The following is an 18347-nucleotide window of genomic DNA, read 5'->3' on the forward strand; positions in this document are numbered from 1 at the left end:
CTCTCAGGGTCAGATAATTCTTCTACTCCAGGTTTTCTTATTTACATTCCTTTATAATATGGTGTATACTAATAACCTTACATATATGCTATTCTCATGTTTAATTACATATGAGTACTTATCCATAAGGTTTGACTTTTGGTCTATCTAAATAGGTTCCATAAAGAGAAACAAACACATTACAGGAGGTTTTGGTAGTAATTAAGGAAACATGGATTTTTTTTTGTTTTATTTGGATGGTCTCATATTCTTGTTGTCCTTTTTAATGTTCTGATTGCTTGGAAAAGTTGAGTTTAATATTATTTTTTGATATTTATTTTAAAATATAAGTTAAAACTTTTATAACTGACTAAATATGTTGTATAGTTATTGTGAAAACACCCTACTTGGATGGATGACTGTTATTTCACAATAATATGGGATCCTGTTTTGAACAAACATTTTAAACCTGTGACGTTTTTAATAGGCATCTTCAAGATCAAACTTCTTTTCTTTAAAAAAAAAAGATTTATTTATTTGAAAAGCAGATGGGAGAGAGGAGTAGAGAAAGAAAAAGAGAAAGAGAGAAATTTTCCATCAACTGGTTCCCTTCCCAAATGGCCCCAACACCTGGGGCTGGGCTAGGCCAAAGCCAAAGAGCCAGGAGCTTCCACTCGGTCTCCCACTTGGGTGCAGGGACCCAGCGAATTAGGCCATCCTCTGCTGCTTTTTCAGGTGCCTTAACAGTCAGTTGAATTGGAAGCAGAGCAGCTGGGACTCCAACCAGTGCCCATAAAGGATGCTGATGCCACAGGCAGAGGCTTAATCTTCTACACTACAGTGCCAGCCCAAAGATCAAACTTCTAAATTATGTCATTTGACTTTCAGATTTCCAACTGGGTTCTGAGGATCATCAAAAGATGTATGTCTGATCTTTTAGAGACAGTAGTTGGCTTACTTGTATTGCATGGAAAACATTAGGAAGTTGTGAAATGTTGCTAAACTCTTAGTTGTATTTATATGGGTTTGTTGTGGATATATTCTAGAGATTATATGACATTTATAGTTGTATAGTGGTCCTGATGGGTCTTTGTAAGTTGCCATTGCCATCTTCATGTAAAATGAACCTATGGAGGCCTTTCTTTGAGATTTCCCCTCACATCACTGGCTTTGGGGCTTGAAAGGATGGATTTGTTTTGTGAAAATCTACTGTGCTTTTTAAAATCCTGTATGGAATTTATGAAAATAATTAAATCTCTTTGTAATTGCTGAGCTTTTAAAATTTAACTGTGGTGACTCTAGGTCTTATCATCCGCAGTTCTGATTTTTCTTGAAAAAATTTACAGTCAGAAAAGACTATGAACAAGGATCTATAAATCAAAATATCAGTAGACTAAATAAGAATGTGCAGAGGTAACTGATGGGGTTCATGAAACTGCTAACTGAGATTAAAAAGCACAAGAAGTAATTACAGGAGACTAAATTAACTATTGGATTTTACATGCTTCTGTGTCTTACTTAAGATATGTTTGGTTTTGTATTTAAATTCCTTGGCTTCTAGGCTTAAAGAAATGTTTTTTCTTGAGATATGTATGGCTTACAATAGTTTGGTAATGTATAATTTTGTAAACAAAGATAAAAAACACTTACCTTTTCTTCTTAGTTAATTCCACCAAACTTCAAAAACTATTTAAGAGTACATTTGTTTCTGTGGTAATGTGATTATTTACATATATCCATTAAGAATCTGTTCTCTTCATAATTGAAAATAATTTGGAACATTGGGATATATAAGAAGGATTCCCAGCCTTGCAATGATGACATAAAAGTCACTTTTTGGTAGATCTTAAAACTTCAAAAGATTTGGTATTCTGTTAAAAAACAAACAAACAAACAAAAAAAAACCCTTAGTCTGCCTCTTTTAGGCCTCCTAACTGAAATATTTTAAAATCTGAGATTACTGCACAGTAAATGAACATTTTTTGTTGCACATATGCAAATACTCAACACCCAGACTATAAAACAGTCACTGCTGGGTTGTAACTCCTCATTGTTTTTATTTATTTATTTTGAAAGGCAGAGTCCCAGAGAGTCAGAGGCAGAGTGAGAGATTTTCCATCTTGCTGTTTCACTCCCCAGATGGCCATAGTGGCTGGAGTTGGGCCTATCTGCAGCTAGGAGCCAGGAGCTTCTTCCAGGTCTCCCACGAGGATGCAGGGGCCCAAGCACTTGGGTCATCTTCCACTGCTTTCCCAGATCATAGCAGAGAGCTGAATCAGAAGTGGAGCAGCCAGGTCTCAAATTGACACCCATGTGGGATACTGGCCCTGCAGGCAGCAGCTATACCTGCTACGCTACAATGCTGGCCCATTCCTTATTGTTTTTAAAATGAAAACATGATTTGTTATGCTCTTGTTGGATTTGTTTTATATTTTTCTTTTGAAGAGTATGCTTTTTGACAGAATTCTAAAGAGGTACATCTACCAGCAAAATAATGCTGATTGGGCACATTGAAGTGATGACTCTGCACAGAACTGATAAAGTTAAATTTAGTAATGGACTCTGGGGAAGGTATTGTGGTAAAGCAGGTAAGCTATCACTCTGAGTACCATGTTGGAGTGCTGGTTTGAGTCCTAGCTACTCTTCCAATCTAGCTTCTTGCTACTGCACCCGGGAGGCAGCAGATGATGGCCCAATTATTTGAGTTTCTGTCACCCATATGGGAGACCCAGATGGAGTTCTGGGTGTCCGGCTTTGATATTGCTCAACGGTGGCTCTTGTGGGATTTGAGGAGTGAACCAGTAATTGGAAGATATCTCTTTCTGCCTTCCTTCTCTCTTTGTCCCTCTCCCTTTCAAATAAATACATCTTAGACCCCCCCCCCCCAAAAAAAAAGGCACCCCCCGCCCCCAGCTCAAGTTCAGCCTAAGATCCATTCCTTCTGAATCCTTTCTGTTGCTTAAATATGGCTAAAAGGTTTTTGTCAGTCAATCTTTTCCCCTCCCGTGCCCCGACATTGCCCGAGTGAGGAAACAGAGAAGCCCAGCAATCTGGATAGACAAATAGAACCTAGATACAAGATTATTATCAGCAGTGTTTTTGAAAAAAAAAATGACCAGGGGCCACACAATATTAAAATGGATTCATCGGTGTCAACACTAAACAAAATAGATAGAGCTAACAGGTTATGAATAAAAGGTTCTTATTTATAACTGCCTAAGAGTAGCTATCACAAAATTCTCTGACAGAGCTTCTAACTCTACAGAGAGCCAAAATTTCAGAAAAGAGAAGCTAACTAGATATGATATTTGGTATTTTCACACCTAATGCTAGACTCTATACACAGTATCCACATTGGGATTACCAGATCTGAGAAAACCTTTCAACCTCTTTGTATGTACTCATAAAGGCAAGAATTAGGATGGAATCTGGACATTGTCACCCAAAGCAGGTTAAGTTGTCTGAGAGCAAAAGAATCTACCTGTGACATAATGAGGAAGGCAGAAAAAGTTCACTCTTGGGCAGCCCACCACAGTGCATATAGCAACCCATATTCTGCCAATTGTGGAACAAAATAATTCATTGGCTTACTTCTGACTTGTTGCAGAACCACCAAGCCATCTGACTCAGTAATCTAAATGCTATTCTAAAAATGATTTCCTTTTGTCACCTTGCTTCTGGACTCCCTTGGGAACCTGTGCATGGCTGCTTGCAGATTATTGTTATTGAACATTACAACAGGCTGGACCTGATGGACATTGACATAGAGACTTGAGATTTGGAACTTATGGATGGAAACAGATTCAGGGACCATGGGAATCCAAAGGCTAAATATACAGTGGTCACTCTCTAGGAACCTTTGGAAGTAGAAGCATTGCCATCAGGTAGCTTCACTCAAACGATCAAACTCATAGTCGTCATCCATGCTTTATGCCTTAGAAGAGGTAAGAGAATGAACGTTTACACAGACTCTGTGCTTTTTCTGCATTACATGCCCATGGGTTCTTGGAAGTAAAGAGGATTGTTGTTAAATTCCAAACTTTTTCTTTTTTTTAAATTGTGAACAAATTTTATTAATATCACTTCTTACAACCCTACACAATTTTATCTATAGTTGAGCAGATCTCAGTCAATAATGTGTAACAAGATTCTGTTTAGGATATAATGCCATGGTGCCATGATTATGGTTTAAATGTTCTAAATATTTTTTTAAAACTTTTATTTAATAAATATAAATTTCCAAAGTACAGTGTATGGATTCCAATGGCTTTTTCTCCCCCATAACTTCCCTCCCACCCGCACCCCTCCCATCTCCCGCTCCCTCTCCCATTCCATTCACATCAAGATTCATTTTCAATTATCTTTATATATAGAAGATTGATTTAGTATATAAAGTAAAGATTTCATCAGTTTGCACCAACACAGAACATAAAGTGTAAAATACTGTTTGAGTACTACTTATAGCATTAATTTACATTGTACAACACATTAAGGACAGAGATCCTACATGAGGAATAAGTGCACAGTGACTCCTGTTGTTGATTTAATCAATTGACACTCTTGTTTATGGCATCAGTAATCTCCCCAGGCTCTTTGTCATGAGTTGCCAAGGCTATTGAAGCCTTTTGAGTTTGCCGACTTCGATCTTATTTAGACAAGGTCATAGTCAAAGGAGATGTATAATTTGGGACATGCTCATGCTGACTTGACCCAAATGGTGGAGTTAGAAATGTGCCAGGGGATTCCAGTAAAATCCCATCAAGGTGGCATGTACCATTGCCATCTCACTAGTCCAAGTGATCAGTTTCAGTTCACAATTGATCACACTGATAAGGTCTAAGAGTCAAAGGGATCACATAAACAAGACTAGTGTCTGCTGATACTAACTGATAGAATCAAAAAGGGAGAGAACGATCCAACATGGGAAGCGAGATATACAGCAGACTCATAGAATGGCAGATGTCCTAAATAGCACTCTGGCCTCAGAATCAGCCCTTAAGGCATTCAGATCTGGCTGAAGAGCCCATGAGAGTATTTTAGGCATGGAAAGCCAAGACACTCTGGGAAAAAAAAAAAAAAAAAAAGAAGACCTAAATGAAATATCTATGTGAGTGAGATCCCAGTGGAAAGAACGGGGCCATCAAAGAAGGAGGTACCTTTCTCTGAAGGGAGGAGAGAACTTCCACTTTGACTATGACCTTGTCTAAATTCCAAACTTTTTCTACAGAGAAAGGCAGTCCTCCAAAACTAAATGGCTTTGGAAATCTTCACAGCTGACAATGGACAAATTTGTGATTTCTTTAAAACAGAATGTTCTGTGTACATCCCCAGTAGCTCTAGGAATGTTTTCTAGCTTACTCAAATAATCCTGTGTCTGACCCCTTACTGAGCTGTAATTACTGGCTTTACTCCCAAGTTGAGACTGGAAGTCCCTGATGACAAAGCTGCAGATCTATCTGGTTTGTATTTTAGGTACAGGAATAGTAGTATGTTGTTGATTTTATTTATTTTTGTTGTAGATTGATAGTGTAACTTTAAGGTAAACTATGCAGAAACTAGCTGGGCCAAGCCTCATCACGATCACAGACTCGCTTTGGGTATACTTGGGATGGAAAACGTTCTCGAGAATTTGAAACACCTACAGCTTTCTCTTCTCTAGTACTGAAAATCCCCTCAGGATTAAGGAATTAAATAGAATGGAGTGGAATTCAGTGTCAGTCCCTAATGCCTTTGATGTAGATTTTATCAGACTCTAGTCTCTCCCTTAGCTTGTAGTTTCGTTGTCTTCTTTGTGGTGATTTCAAGTCAACTCTTTATTAAAGATCCCTATTTTTGGGTGTGTGCCAATAAAACTTTCTGAACACAGGCAGAACAATGGCATGCAGCTTGTAAGAACATATACACAGAACTGTGGACTGCAGTAAGGATTCTGCATATGAAGTGTGGATATTTTGGTTCATAATCCTGTGGGCAGATCTTTTGACTTCTTTTTGTTTTTCTTGTCAATTATTTTTATGTTAATATGATATTAATACAAAGATAATAGATTCCATGTAGTTCATACAGTTCAAAGAATATAATGATACTTTTCTCTCTATCCATTTTGCTTTATTTTTGAGATAGCATTTTAAATTTGCATTATATGCAAAAGCTTATTGCTCTAGTAAATAAAGAGTTTATCAAGTAAAATGTCAAAAGACCACGGTTCAGTTGGAATATTGGCAAGGGATAAACTATAATCAAATGAAAAGTGTCAATTTCACTCATAGAGTAAATTATATCATTCTTTTATATATAAAAAAATTCACTGTATTTATTTGAAAGAGTTACAGAGAGGTGTAGAGACAGAGAGAGAGGTTTTCCATCCGCTGGTTTACTCCCCAGATGGCTGCAATGATGGAGCTGAGCCAGTCAGAAGCCAGGAGCCAGGAGCTTCTTCTAGGTCCCCAATGTGGGTGCAGGGGCCCAAGGACTTGGGCCATCATCTACTGCTTTCCCAGGCCACAGCAGAGAGCTGGATGGGAAGAGGAGCAGCCGGGACTATAACTGGCACCCATATAGGATGCTGGCACTTCAGGACAGGGCTTTTATTTAACCAGCTGAGCCACAGCTGGCCCTCAGTATATCATTCTTAAACAATGATTTGACCAAGACCAAGGTTGTTGTTGTTGTTGTTGTTGTTTTGACAGGCAGAGTGGACAGTGAGAGACAGAGAGACAGAGAGAAAGGTCTTCCTTTACAGTTGGTTAACCCTCCAATGGCCACTGCGGCCGGTGCGCTGCGGCCAGTGCGCTGCGGCCTTCTCACTGCGCTGATCCGAAGCCAGGAGCCAGGTGCTTCTCCTGGTCTCCCATGTGGGTACAGGGCCCAAGCACTTGGGCCATCCTCCACTGCACTCCCGGGCCACAGCAGAGAGCTGGCCTGGAAGAGGGGCAACCGGGACAGAATCCGGCACCCCGGCCAGGACTAGAACCCGGTGTGCCGGCGCCACAGGCGGAGGATTAGCCTATTGAGCCGCAGTGCCGACCTTTGACCAAGGTTTAAAATAAAGTTTGACAGAACTATACTTGCAGCAATGCTGGTAAATATAGGCATTTCTTTTTGTCTTTAATTTTTTTTTATTTTTTAATTGTATATAAGGAGAATATATAGTGTTTGTCTTTCTATATCTTATTTCAGTCAAAATGATATACTCCATTTAGATATAAATGGCAGAATTGTATTCTTTTTTAAGGCTGAGTAATATTCTTTCCTATTCATTCATCTGATGGTGGACTCCTTGAATAATTCTATATTTATTATTGCTATAAACATGATGATGCAGGTACCTCTTTGATATAATGTGTTCATTTTTGGGGGGATATACCCAGTAGTGGGATTGCTGGATCATATGGTAAGTCTATAGTCTAGTTTTTAAAGAAATCTCCATACTGTTTTTCATAGTGGCTACACTAATTTACATTCCCACCATCGGTGTTCTCCTCTCTCCACATTCTTACCAGCATTTGTTGTTCTGTCTTTTGGATAAGAACTATTTTTTTCTCTCAAGATTTATTTATGTATTTGAAAGGAAGAATTACAGAGACAGAGACAGAGCGAGAGAGAGTTTTCCATCTACTAGTTGCTCCCCAGGTGGCTGCAATGATCAGAGCTGAGCCAATACGAAGCCAGGAGTTTCTTCTGGGTCTCTCACGTGGGTGCTAGGGCCCAAGGACTTAGGGCATCTGTTTTCCCAGGCCACAACAGAGAGCTCGATAGGGAGTGGAGCAGCCAGGACTCAAACCAGTCCCCATATGGGATACTGGCACTGCAGGCAGCGGCGTTACCCACTATGCCATAGTGCAGGCCCTGGATAAGAACCGTTCTAGCCGGCGCCGCGGCTCACTAGGCTAATCCTCCGCCTTGCGGCGCTGGCACACCGGGTTCTAGTCCTGGTCGGGGCACCAGATTCTGTCCCGGTTGCCCCTCTTCCAGGCCAGCTCTCTGCTGTGGCCCAGGAGTGCAGTGGAGGATGGACCAAGTGCTTGGGCCCTGCACCCCATGGGAGACCAGGATAAGTACTTGGCTCCTGCCATTGGATCAGCGCGGTGTGCCGGCCGCGGCGGCCATTGGAGGGTGAACCAACAGCAAAAGGAGGACCTTTCTCTCTGTCTCTCTCTCTCACTGTCCAGTCTGCCTGTTAAAAAAAAAAAAACAAAAAACAAAAAACAAAAAAAAAAAACCACCATTCTGACAGGGTTGAGGTGATAACTCATTGTGGTTTTGATTTGTGCTTTTTTTCCCACATATTTGTTTCCATTTGCATTTCTTGAGAACTGTCTATTTAGGTCCTTTGTTAAGTTATTCCCTGGATTGGTTATTTTATTGTTTTTTTTTTTTTAATGTTGATGTGTTCTGGTTACTAATCCTTTGTGGAATACGTAGGCTGCAAATATATCTTCCCATTCTGTTGGATGTCTATTTCCTGTACTGTGCAGAGGACTCTGAGTTTGCTTTTATTCCTCGTTAGTCTAGCTTTGCTTTTCTTTCCCCCTGTGTTTTGTAGGTCTTATCCAATAAGTAATTACCTACATCAATATCTTGAAGTATTTACCCTGCATTTTATTCTATCAACTTCATAGTCTCAGTCGTAAATTTAGGTCTTTGATCCATTTGAGTTGATTTTTGTATAAGGTGAGAGGTATGGATATATTGCATCGAATTTTGCCAGCATCATTTATTGAAGAGAATATCCTTTTAGCAATATATGGTCTGAATAATTTGTCAAAAATCAGTTGGCTGTATGTATGTGAATTAATTTCTGGGTGCTCTATTTAATTACATTGATCAATCTGTTAGCTTTTATGCCCATACCATGCTCTTTTAATATTGTAGATTTGTAGGATGCTTTGAAGTTAGGTATTGTTATGCCTTCATCTTGATTGCTTTTATTTATTTTTTTTTTTTTGCCCAGAATTGCTTTGGCTGTACTGGGTCATTTATGATTTCATATGAGTTTGAATTGTTTTTTCTAATACTTTAAAGCATATAATTGATATTTTGATAGGGACGACATTGAATCTATTGCTTGCTTTCCAAAATGTAGACATTTTAATGATATTAAACCTTCTAATCCATGAATAAGAAATAGTTCCCTTTTTTGTGTGTCCTTGGTGATTTCTTTCATCAATGTTGTATAATTTTCATTGTAGAGATCTTTCACTTCTTCATTTAAATGTAATCCTGAATATTTGATAATTTTGTGACTATTGTGAATGGGGTTTCTTTCTTGATTTCTCTTTTTGTAAGTTCACCATTAGCAGATTAAAAAACTCCCATTTTTTGTATGTTGATTTTATAGCCTGCAACTTTATTGAATTGGTTTATCAGCTTTATTAGCTTTGTGTGTGGAGTGTTTAGGTTTTTCTATGTGCAACGTCATGTTGTCTGCAAATGTGGATATTTTGACTTCCTGATTTCTGATTTTGATGCCTTTTATTTCTTTCTTCTCCCTAGTTACTCTAATACTCCCAGTACTTTACTCAATTGGGGTGGTGAAAGTGAACATTCTTATCTTGTTCCAGATCTGAGGGGAAATGCTTTCAGCTTTTCTCTGTTCAATATGATATTGGCTATTGATTTTTCTTTCTTTTTTTTAACTTTTATTTAATAAATATAAATTTCCAAAATACAACTTTTGGATTATAGCATTATAGCGGCTTTTTCCCCCTGTAACCTCCCTCCCACCTGCAACCATCCCATCTCCCGCTCCCTCTCCCATTCACATCAAGATTCATTTTCAATTATCTTTATATACATTGTTTTATATATATATATATATATATACACACATTCTGATCTTATTTAGACAAGGCCATAGTCAAAGTGGAAGTTCTCTTCTCCTTTCAGAGAAAGGTACCCCCCTTTTGTTTTTAAGATTTATTTATTTATTTGAAATGCAGAGTTACACAGAGAGAGGAGAGACAGAGAGAGAGGTCTTTCATCCGATGGTTTACTCCCCAACTGGCTGCAATGTCCAGAGCTGTGCTGATCTGAAGCCAGGAGCCAGGAGCTTCTTCCAGGTCTCCCACGCGGGTACAGAGGCCCAAGGGCTTGGGTCATCCTGCACTGCTTTCCCAGACCATAGCAGAGAACTGGATCAGAAGTGGAGTAGCTGGTACTAGAACTGGCACCCCAGGCCAGGGTATCAACCTGCTGCTCCACAGCGCCAGCCGCAGTTACCTCCTTCTTTGATGACCTGTTCTTTCCACTGGGATCTCACTCACAGAGATCTTTCATTTAGGTTTTTTTTTTTTTGTTTTTTTTGTTTTTTTTTTTTTTTTTCCCTGCCAGAGTATCTTGGCTTTCCATGCCTGAAGTACTCTCATGGGCTTTTTAGCCGGATCCGCATGCCTTAAGAGCTGATTCTGAGGCCAAGTGCTGTTTAGCACATCTGCCATTCTATGAATCTGCTGTGTATCCCGCTCCTATGTTGGATTGTTCTCTCCTTTTTAATTCTATCAGTTAGTATTAGCAGACACTAGTCTTGTTTATGTGATCCCTTTTTTTTTTTTTTTTTTTTTTTTTTTGACAGGCAGAGTGGACAGTGAGAGAGAGAGACAGAGAGAGAAAGGTCTTCCTTTGCCGTTGGATCACCCTCCAATGGCCGCCACTGCAGCCGGCGCACCGCGCTGATCCAATGGCAGGAGCCAGGATCCAGGTGCTTTTCCTGGTCTCCCATGGGGTGCAGGGCCCAAGCACCTGGGCCATCCTCCACTGCACTCCCTGGCCATAGCAGAGAGCTGGCCTGGAAGAGGGGCAACCGGGACAGAATCCGGTGCCCCAACCGGGACTAGAACCCGGTGTGCCGGCGCCGCAAGGTGGAGGATTAGCCTATTGAGCCACGGCGCCGGCTCTATGTGATCCCTTTGACTCTTAATTCTATCATTATGATCAATTATGTACTGAAACTGATCACTTTGACTAGTGGGATGGCATTGGTACATGCCACCTTGATGGGATTATATTGGAATCCCCTGGCACGTTTCTAACTCCACCGTTAGAGGCAAGACCAGTTGAGCATGTGCCAAACTGTACATCTCCTCCCTCTCTTATTCCCACTCTTATATTTAACAGGGATCACTTTTCAGTTAAATTTAAACACCTAAGAATAATTGTGTGTTAATTAAAGAGTTCAACCAATAGTATTAAGTAGAACAAAAAATACTAAAAGGGAATAAAATAGTAAGTTGTTCCTTGACAGTCAGGACAAGGGCTGATTAAGTCATTGATTTTTCATATATAGCCTTTATAATTTTGAGGGTTAAACAGTGCATGTTCCTTCTGTACCTAATTTGTATGGTTTTTATCATGAAGGTAGGTTTTATCTTATCAAATTATTTCTCTGTGTCTATCGAGATGACCATATGGTTTTTGTTCTTCATTCTGTTGATGTGATTTATGACATTTATTGATTCACAAATGTTGAACTACCCTAGCATCTCTAGGAGAAATCCCATTTGATGTTGATGTGTGATTTTCGCGATGTAGTTTTCAAATCAGTTTGCTGGTATTTTGTTGAGAATTTTTGCATCTGTGTTCATCAAGGATGTAGGTCTGCAATTTTCTTCTTGTATTATATCTTTGTTCGGTTTTGACATCAGTGATGCTGGCCTCTTAAAAAGAGTTGGGCAGAGTTTCATCCAATTCAGTATTTTTGAATAGTTTGAAAAATATAGGATTTATTTCTTTAAATGTTTTGTAGAATTTAATAGTAAAGCTACAGTTCTTGCACTTTTCCTTGATGGAAGACTTTAAGCAATTCTTCATTCCTGTTGCTTGTTATGAGCTTGTTTAGATTTTTGTATCTTGATTTAATCTTGATAAGTTATATATCTATTTCTTCAAGGTTTTCCAGTTTGTTAGCATACAGTTTTCCACAACAGTTTCTTATAATCCTTCTATTTCAGTGCTGTTTGTTGTAATGTCTCCTTTTTCATCTATAAATTTTATTTATTTGAGTTTTCCCTTTCTCTCCCCGCCCCCCCTTTGCTAGTCTGGCTAAATGTTTGTCTATTTTGATTATCTTTTCTAAAACAGCTTTTTGTTTTGTTAATCTTTCACTAAATGTAGGAGGGTGGTGCAACCATCAGACTGGTTCTGCAGGACATCAGATTGCAACACTTGGAATTCAATTGTCATCTCTATGGCTAATATCCTACCACTTGCCTCTATTTTGAGATGTTTTGTAGGAACTTCAAGCTGTAATCCAACAAGGTAATAGCCAATCTATCTATATACCTCAGAAGGGACCAGAGCCCACTTAGCCATCACTGCATCTTTAGATCATCCTCCTGGCCCTCTACCATCGACCAATCCAAGGAAGGCTATCAGCATTGTGGACCAACTAGATACTCTTTTAAGTTGATAATGCACTGTTTAACCCTCCCTGCAACCTAAAAATTTCATTGCCATAATCTCTTGGGCAATTTGGGAGATGTGTGATAGCTACCTGACTCCCTGTCCTATGTATAAGAAATAAACTACTTTGTTCCACTATTTTGGTGTCAGTAATTGACTTCCTGTGTGTCAGGTAAATGGACCCAGTTCTGGGTGTTCTATCCAGTTCCTTCAGCCAGTTTTGATGAGTTCCATGATATATCTGATGTTATTCTTAGGCTATTATAAGCTCGATTAATTTTCTTAATGCCCTAAAAAATCAGAGCAGTTATCTCACTCTCACTCTCCCCTTGGACATCATCTGATAATACTACTTAGGAAATAAATAGCTTCATGGCTGGTTCCATATAAAAACCTTGGGGCTTTCCTCAGCATTTCAGTTGACTCTTAAACGTCTTGTTCATTGATCCTCAAACTTTTTCCACCGTAACAAATTAGAAAGATAACATGCTCAGGTCAGTGACAGTAGCTGAACAGAGACAGAAGCCTGACAGTGATCTCAATATGAGACGCTCCTAGGATCCCCTCCTCTCTCACCTATTAAAATACTGGTGTGGTAGTTAGGAGAGTGTGTGTGGGAAGCTTGACTGAGCCCCAGAATAATTCTAATAAACTCCAGATAAGAGTCAAGTAAACAATAATAGTTCTGTACCGAAATTGTACTCTTTTTGTCATTGAAGTATCCTCTTTTATGTCTTATTATTTCTGAATAGAATCTAGTAATCTAGCAATCATCTTGTCTGTCTGCTCATGTAATTCACAAATTACTAAAGTCCTGCCCCAAGAAGTTTGCCATCCAAACTTCTTATCTAAAGGTATGGTGCAGTGAGCCACTGTTAACTTCCCACAGAATTACAGATATAAAACAGTTACTCTTCCTTAAGTCAGGCTAACATTCACTTCTCTGTAACTCACTCACCTCTATAAGACAAATTGTTAAAACCCAACATGATCTTGCCCCAGAAAACTCTTCCCATCTGACCTTCTATCACTGAATTCCAGCCATAGTGGCTATTACTTGGCTCCTTGAATGTGCGATCCTGTCTTTATGTGGCAGGCTCCTCCCCTCAAGGCTAAATTCTGTTTCCTCTACGTGGAAGCCTTTCTGCTTCTCCAAGCTCAGGGATACTCTTCCATGTTCACTGCTGGACCTTAAGTGCCTAGAGGAGAACCTCTCCATGATGGGCTTCCCATAAATATTTGTGGAATAAGGGAAAATGTGTGATCTGATCTGGGTCAAGTGTATCTCTTATTTTTATTAATGGTATCTATATATCCTAGGTTTGTTTGTTTTGTGTGGGGAGAGGCCAGTAAAAGGACATGCCATTATTAGCTTATCTTGAATGTGAACATTATACTACCTGGAATTTGAAGGTGGAGCCAGCAGAATTTGATGTTCAGTTAGAGAATGGGATTTGATATAAGGAGTCAAGTGCAAGTAACTTCAAGATTTTTGGCCTGAGCAACTGGACAAATGTAGTTACCACTACTGAAATAAGGAAAACTGACAGGGGAGGTATGGGGAAAGCGTTGAAGTAGATGTCAGGAGTCAGTTTGGGCAATGAAAATTTACAAAACTCAGGATCATTAATTCACTGTCCCTTGGCTTCCTCAACTGTACGGAGGGGTTCATAATTCCTCCTGGGATGATTGTGAGGATTTAAGGAGTTAATCAACTATGAAATTAATCTTGAAGAAGCCTAAGGTACCCTGCACCTGACTCCTAGGTGACAGGACCTTTCAGAGACCTCAACTATGATCAAGAAAACTTCTGTCTTGAAGAAGGAAACATCTACTATACCCTAGGAATCCTAGAGCCATGGTAACAAGAGTGATTAACATCCCCTTTGTTTGCCTCTCCCTGAATACAGAGAATATCCCATGTGGGAATGTAATGTACCTCCTCAATCCATAATCAAAACAATCATCAGGAGTACAATTTTCTTTTCTTTTTCTTTTTTTTTTTTTTATTTTTGACAGGCAGAGTGTACAGTGAGAGAGAGAGAGACAGAGAGAAAGGTCTTCCTTTACGGTTGGTTCACCCTCCATTGGCCGCTGCGGCCAGCGCGCTGTGGCCGGTGCACTGCACTGATCCGAAGCCAGGAGCCAGGTGCTTCTTCTGGTCTCCCATGCAGGTGCAGGGCCCAAGCACTTGGACCATCCTACACTGCCTTCCCGGGCCACAGCAGAGAGCTGGACTGGAAGAGGGGCAACCGGGACAGAATCCGGCTCCCCGACTGGGACTAGAACCCAGTGTGCCAGTGCCGCAAGGTGGAGGATTAGCCTATTGAGCCACGGCGCCAGCCAGGAGTTCAGTTTTCAATGTGATTGGTAACCATACATAAATCTGTTTCGTTTAAAGCTGACTCAATGCATGTACTCACTCTATAAGAATAGTATAAAACCTCTAGCTAAACAGCCTTGTGGAACAGCCAGCTCAGGCAACTGAGTGGTTTTTTTCAAGTTTAAATCCTCAGTTTTTATAGCTGAATACATTTCAGGTTTTCAGCCAGACTCTGATTTCTCAGCACACAGTTCAAAACAAAATAATAGCAAAGGGGGAAAGGAAAAATAAATTAAACATAGTTATTAGGCCATAGAGCTTTTTGCCAAATTCCTTGAACATTAAATATGAAAATTTAAGCATAATTAAAAAAAATTCCCCTGGTAGGATTTTAGACTTTATTAAAGATTTTTTTCTGTGATATAGGAAGATGTTTAGTTATCTGGTAGAAATTAAAGTATTGATTCCAAATATCTAAAAACATCTGTCTGTTGATGGCAATCTTTAACAAAGGAGTATTTGAACAACAAGAAAAAGTCTCCCACTTACTCTCTGAACTGCCCTATGACTTATAAACTTAAACAACTAATGTATTGAGTCAACTGTGAATTGGGCAAAACATTAGATATGTAAAGCTAATGTCTCTAAGGTAGAAATTATGATGTTATCTTCTAGAGGTTAATGTATATATTTTACAATAGCTTAACATTATAGGCTTAATACAAGAAATTTAATTGCTAAATTTTCAGTATTAGAGTTTATAAGATGTAATCACACTTAACAGAAGATTTATTTATTTGAAATTCAGAGTTAGAGAGGAAGAGACAGATTTCCACCCGCTAGTTTAGGCCCCAGTTGGCTGCAACCGCCAGCACTAGAACAGACTGAAGCCAGGAGCCACAGGCTTCATCCAGATCTCCCACATGGGTGGCGAGGACCCAAACACTTGGCCAGTCTTCCACTGCTCTCCCCTGGCCATTAGCAGGGAACTGGATCAGAAAGGGAGCAGCTGGGATTTGAACTGTGGGATGCCAGCATCAGAGGCATCAGTTTAACCTGCTATGCCACAGTTCTGGCCCCCACATATATATATTTTTGTTAAATTCTCAATAAATCTGGGCCGGCGCCGTGGCTCAATAGGCTAATCCTCCACCTTGCGGCGCCGGCACACCGGGTTCTAGTCCCGGTCGGGGCGCCGGATTCTGTCCCGGTTGCCCCTCTTCCAGGCCAGCTCTCTGCTATGGCCAGGGAGTGCAGTGGAGGATGGCCCAGGTGCTTGGGCCCTGCACCCCATGGGAGACCAGGAAAAGCACCTGGATCCTGGCTCCTGCCATCGGATCAGCGCGGTGCGCCGGCTGCAGCGGCGGCCATTGGAGGGTGAACCAACGGCAAGGGAAGACCTTTCTCTCTCTGTCTCTCTCTCTCACTGTACACTCTGCCTGTCAAAAATAAAAAAATAAATAAATAAAAATTAAAAAAAAAATTCTCAATAAATCTTATGTGAAGTTCTAATGTCTCAGTGTGCTTCATATAGAATTTGTGGGTATATTTTCACCATATAACTAACATGTTAATAACCTAAATCCCTTCCTATTACTTTATGTTGTAACAATCCTTTCAAAGCCTAATTACCCATGAGTAAGTCTTCTGTTCCAGAGATAATAGGGGAAATCAGGGATCTTCTATCTTGGTGTTAGTCACAGCAGGGAGAAGGTACCTCATGGTACAGCTACCTCACTTAGGTCCTCTGAGTCTGTCCTTACAGGAATCTATCATGGTTGCTGGAAGGCAAATTTTTGGCATGTTATAGAGACAGGTGTTGAACATAGGACCACATAATAATAATAATAATTGTAGGCAGCATTTTCTGAGCACATGGTAAATGCTAAGCTTTGTTTAAAGTCCCTTGCGTGTGTTAACTTTATAATAGTCACAAGAGTCCTTCAATGTGTAGATGCTGTGCTGTGCCTGTGTAATAATTGTGGGCATGGAAGAATGGAGAAGTGTTTGATGTTGTCTAAATTTACATGGATCACAGCTTAGAGTTGTTTCAAGTCCAAGAAGGGTGGCTATGGAGCCCTGTTCTTAGAGAGTATGCTGTAGCACCTCCTTGTATAAAATGTAGTTTATGATAAATGTAAAAAACACTTAAGTAACTGTCAGGATTTTTGTTTCATAAATGAAATTTGTGTGAGGGTACTTCCAAGGATTCATAGATAAATGGAATTAAAAGGTAAATTTGTATTGGTGCAAAATATTTTTGAAAATAAATGATATGTGTGCACATATAAATAAATTAAGGTAATAACTTTAATGTATTATTTTTATTTTCCTTCTCCACAATACAATGTACATTATAGAGCACTGGCAGAATTTAAAATTATTATGGTAAATATTGTGATTTTCTTCTTTCTCCTCAGATTCATGGTTTTCTTCAAATGAAATTATGCTCATTGCAGTTTTCCCAATTTTGTCTGTAATTTTGTTCTGGGGACAGTTATGTGTTGTAAGTAAGTATTTCTAATTTTTATTTATATTTTAGTGATGAAATTGTCATTTCTGGAAGGAATTTACATATCACTTGTTATATTAGGAAGAATAACTATGACAGTTATGCATATGTGATTTGAATACTAATAGTCTCTTAGGAGTATTTATTGCCCCTATATTTTTAAACAGTTCCAATTTAATTCCTAGGTGATTTTTAATTATTTTTTAAGCTGCAAAGCATCAATTGTGGGAATACTAGCAGATATCTCCTTAAACTCATATAAATGCTAGTAATAACTCCTTAAACTATAAATACAAGTAATTCTTCTTTTAACTCATTGGTAGCATCTTAATATTTATCAAACATTTATGCACATGATAGTTGGAAAGCATAGGTAGTCACAGGCTACATTAATGTTAAAATAGAATGCTATTCTTTGGAGCATAAATATTCCCCTATCTTTCCATTGACAGTTTGAACTTGTATTAGTGTATTCACCCTTGGGAAAACCCAGTTTGAACTTCTCACTGTTTCATCCTCACTGTGCAGCTAAGGAAGTGGTCAGAACAAAGTTGTGTTCTTTTGTGTTACTTCCCTGTAATAATAATGTAATCTGGCTTCCAAGTGCAAATCTTTATGCTAAATCAGATTTGGTGTCAACAGCACAGAATTATCATTATAAGGTGAATAGTTAATATTTATCCTGGTTAATGTTTACATTCCACCATATTCCCATTCCAAAAGAAATTGATGAAGAAATTCAATTGATAAATTCACTAAATTTGTGAAATTTAAGGTGACAGTCTAAATATTTAAACATTTAAATGTAAGATTTATTCCTGCTTTCCCCATACCACCTTGAAATAATCATTGAAGATGAGGAAATAGCTCTACAGGCAGGGAGTTAAGTAATACTGATTTTTATTCTGCAATCTTTGTAAAAGGGAAAGCCAGGAAAATACTGTAATGAGTTGGCCTGTTGTATGCTTAATGAACTTTATCTTCCTTAGACGTTTATATTATTATTTTCTCTTGCAAATTTAAGATATTATCTTTTTGTTTTACTTTTGAAAGTTTGACTTTAAGGTGTTATGGTGAGGATCTTTTATGATCATGTCTATTTGATGTTATATGTGATTCTTGTGTTTGAATGTC

At 39.0% G+C, this 18347-nt stretch overlaps 1 protein-coding gene across 14 annotated transcripts in view; it reads left to right on the forward strand.

Annotated features, from left to right (window-relative positions):
• Positions 1-18347, forward strand: part of LOC103350560 (leukocyte surface antigen CD47) — a 166636-nt gene that overhangs the window by 26117 nt on the left and 122172 nt on the right. For 12 of the 14 annotated variants that reach the window (XR_011387854.2, XR_016232420.1, XM_008266989.5 and 9 more), the window contains one exon: positions 17122-17211. Coding sequence is in view for 10 of the 14 variants with exons in the window: in XM_008266989.5 (XP_008265211.2) it covers positions 17122-17211 (90 nt within the window). In the remaining 4 variants the exon portion in view is untranslated. The remainder of the gene's footprint in view (positions 1-17121; positions 17212-18347) is intronic. The other 2 variants (XM_089330735.1, XM_089330734.1) reach the window with 1 other exon arrangement.

Source organism: Oryctolagus cuniculus, chromosome 4, assembly GCF_051225735.1.
Source record: "Oryctolagus cuniculus isolate XC-2025 breed Fujian yellow rabbit chromosome 4, ASM5122573v1, whole genome shotgun sequence".
Taxonomy (NCBI): Eukaryota; Metazoa; Chordata; class Mammalia; order Lagomorpha; family Leporidae; genus Oryctolagus; species Oryctolagus cuniculus.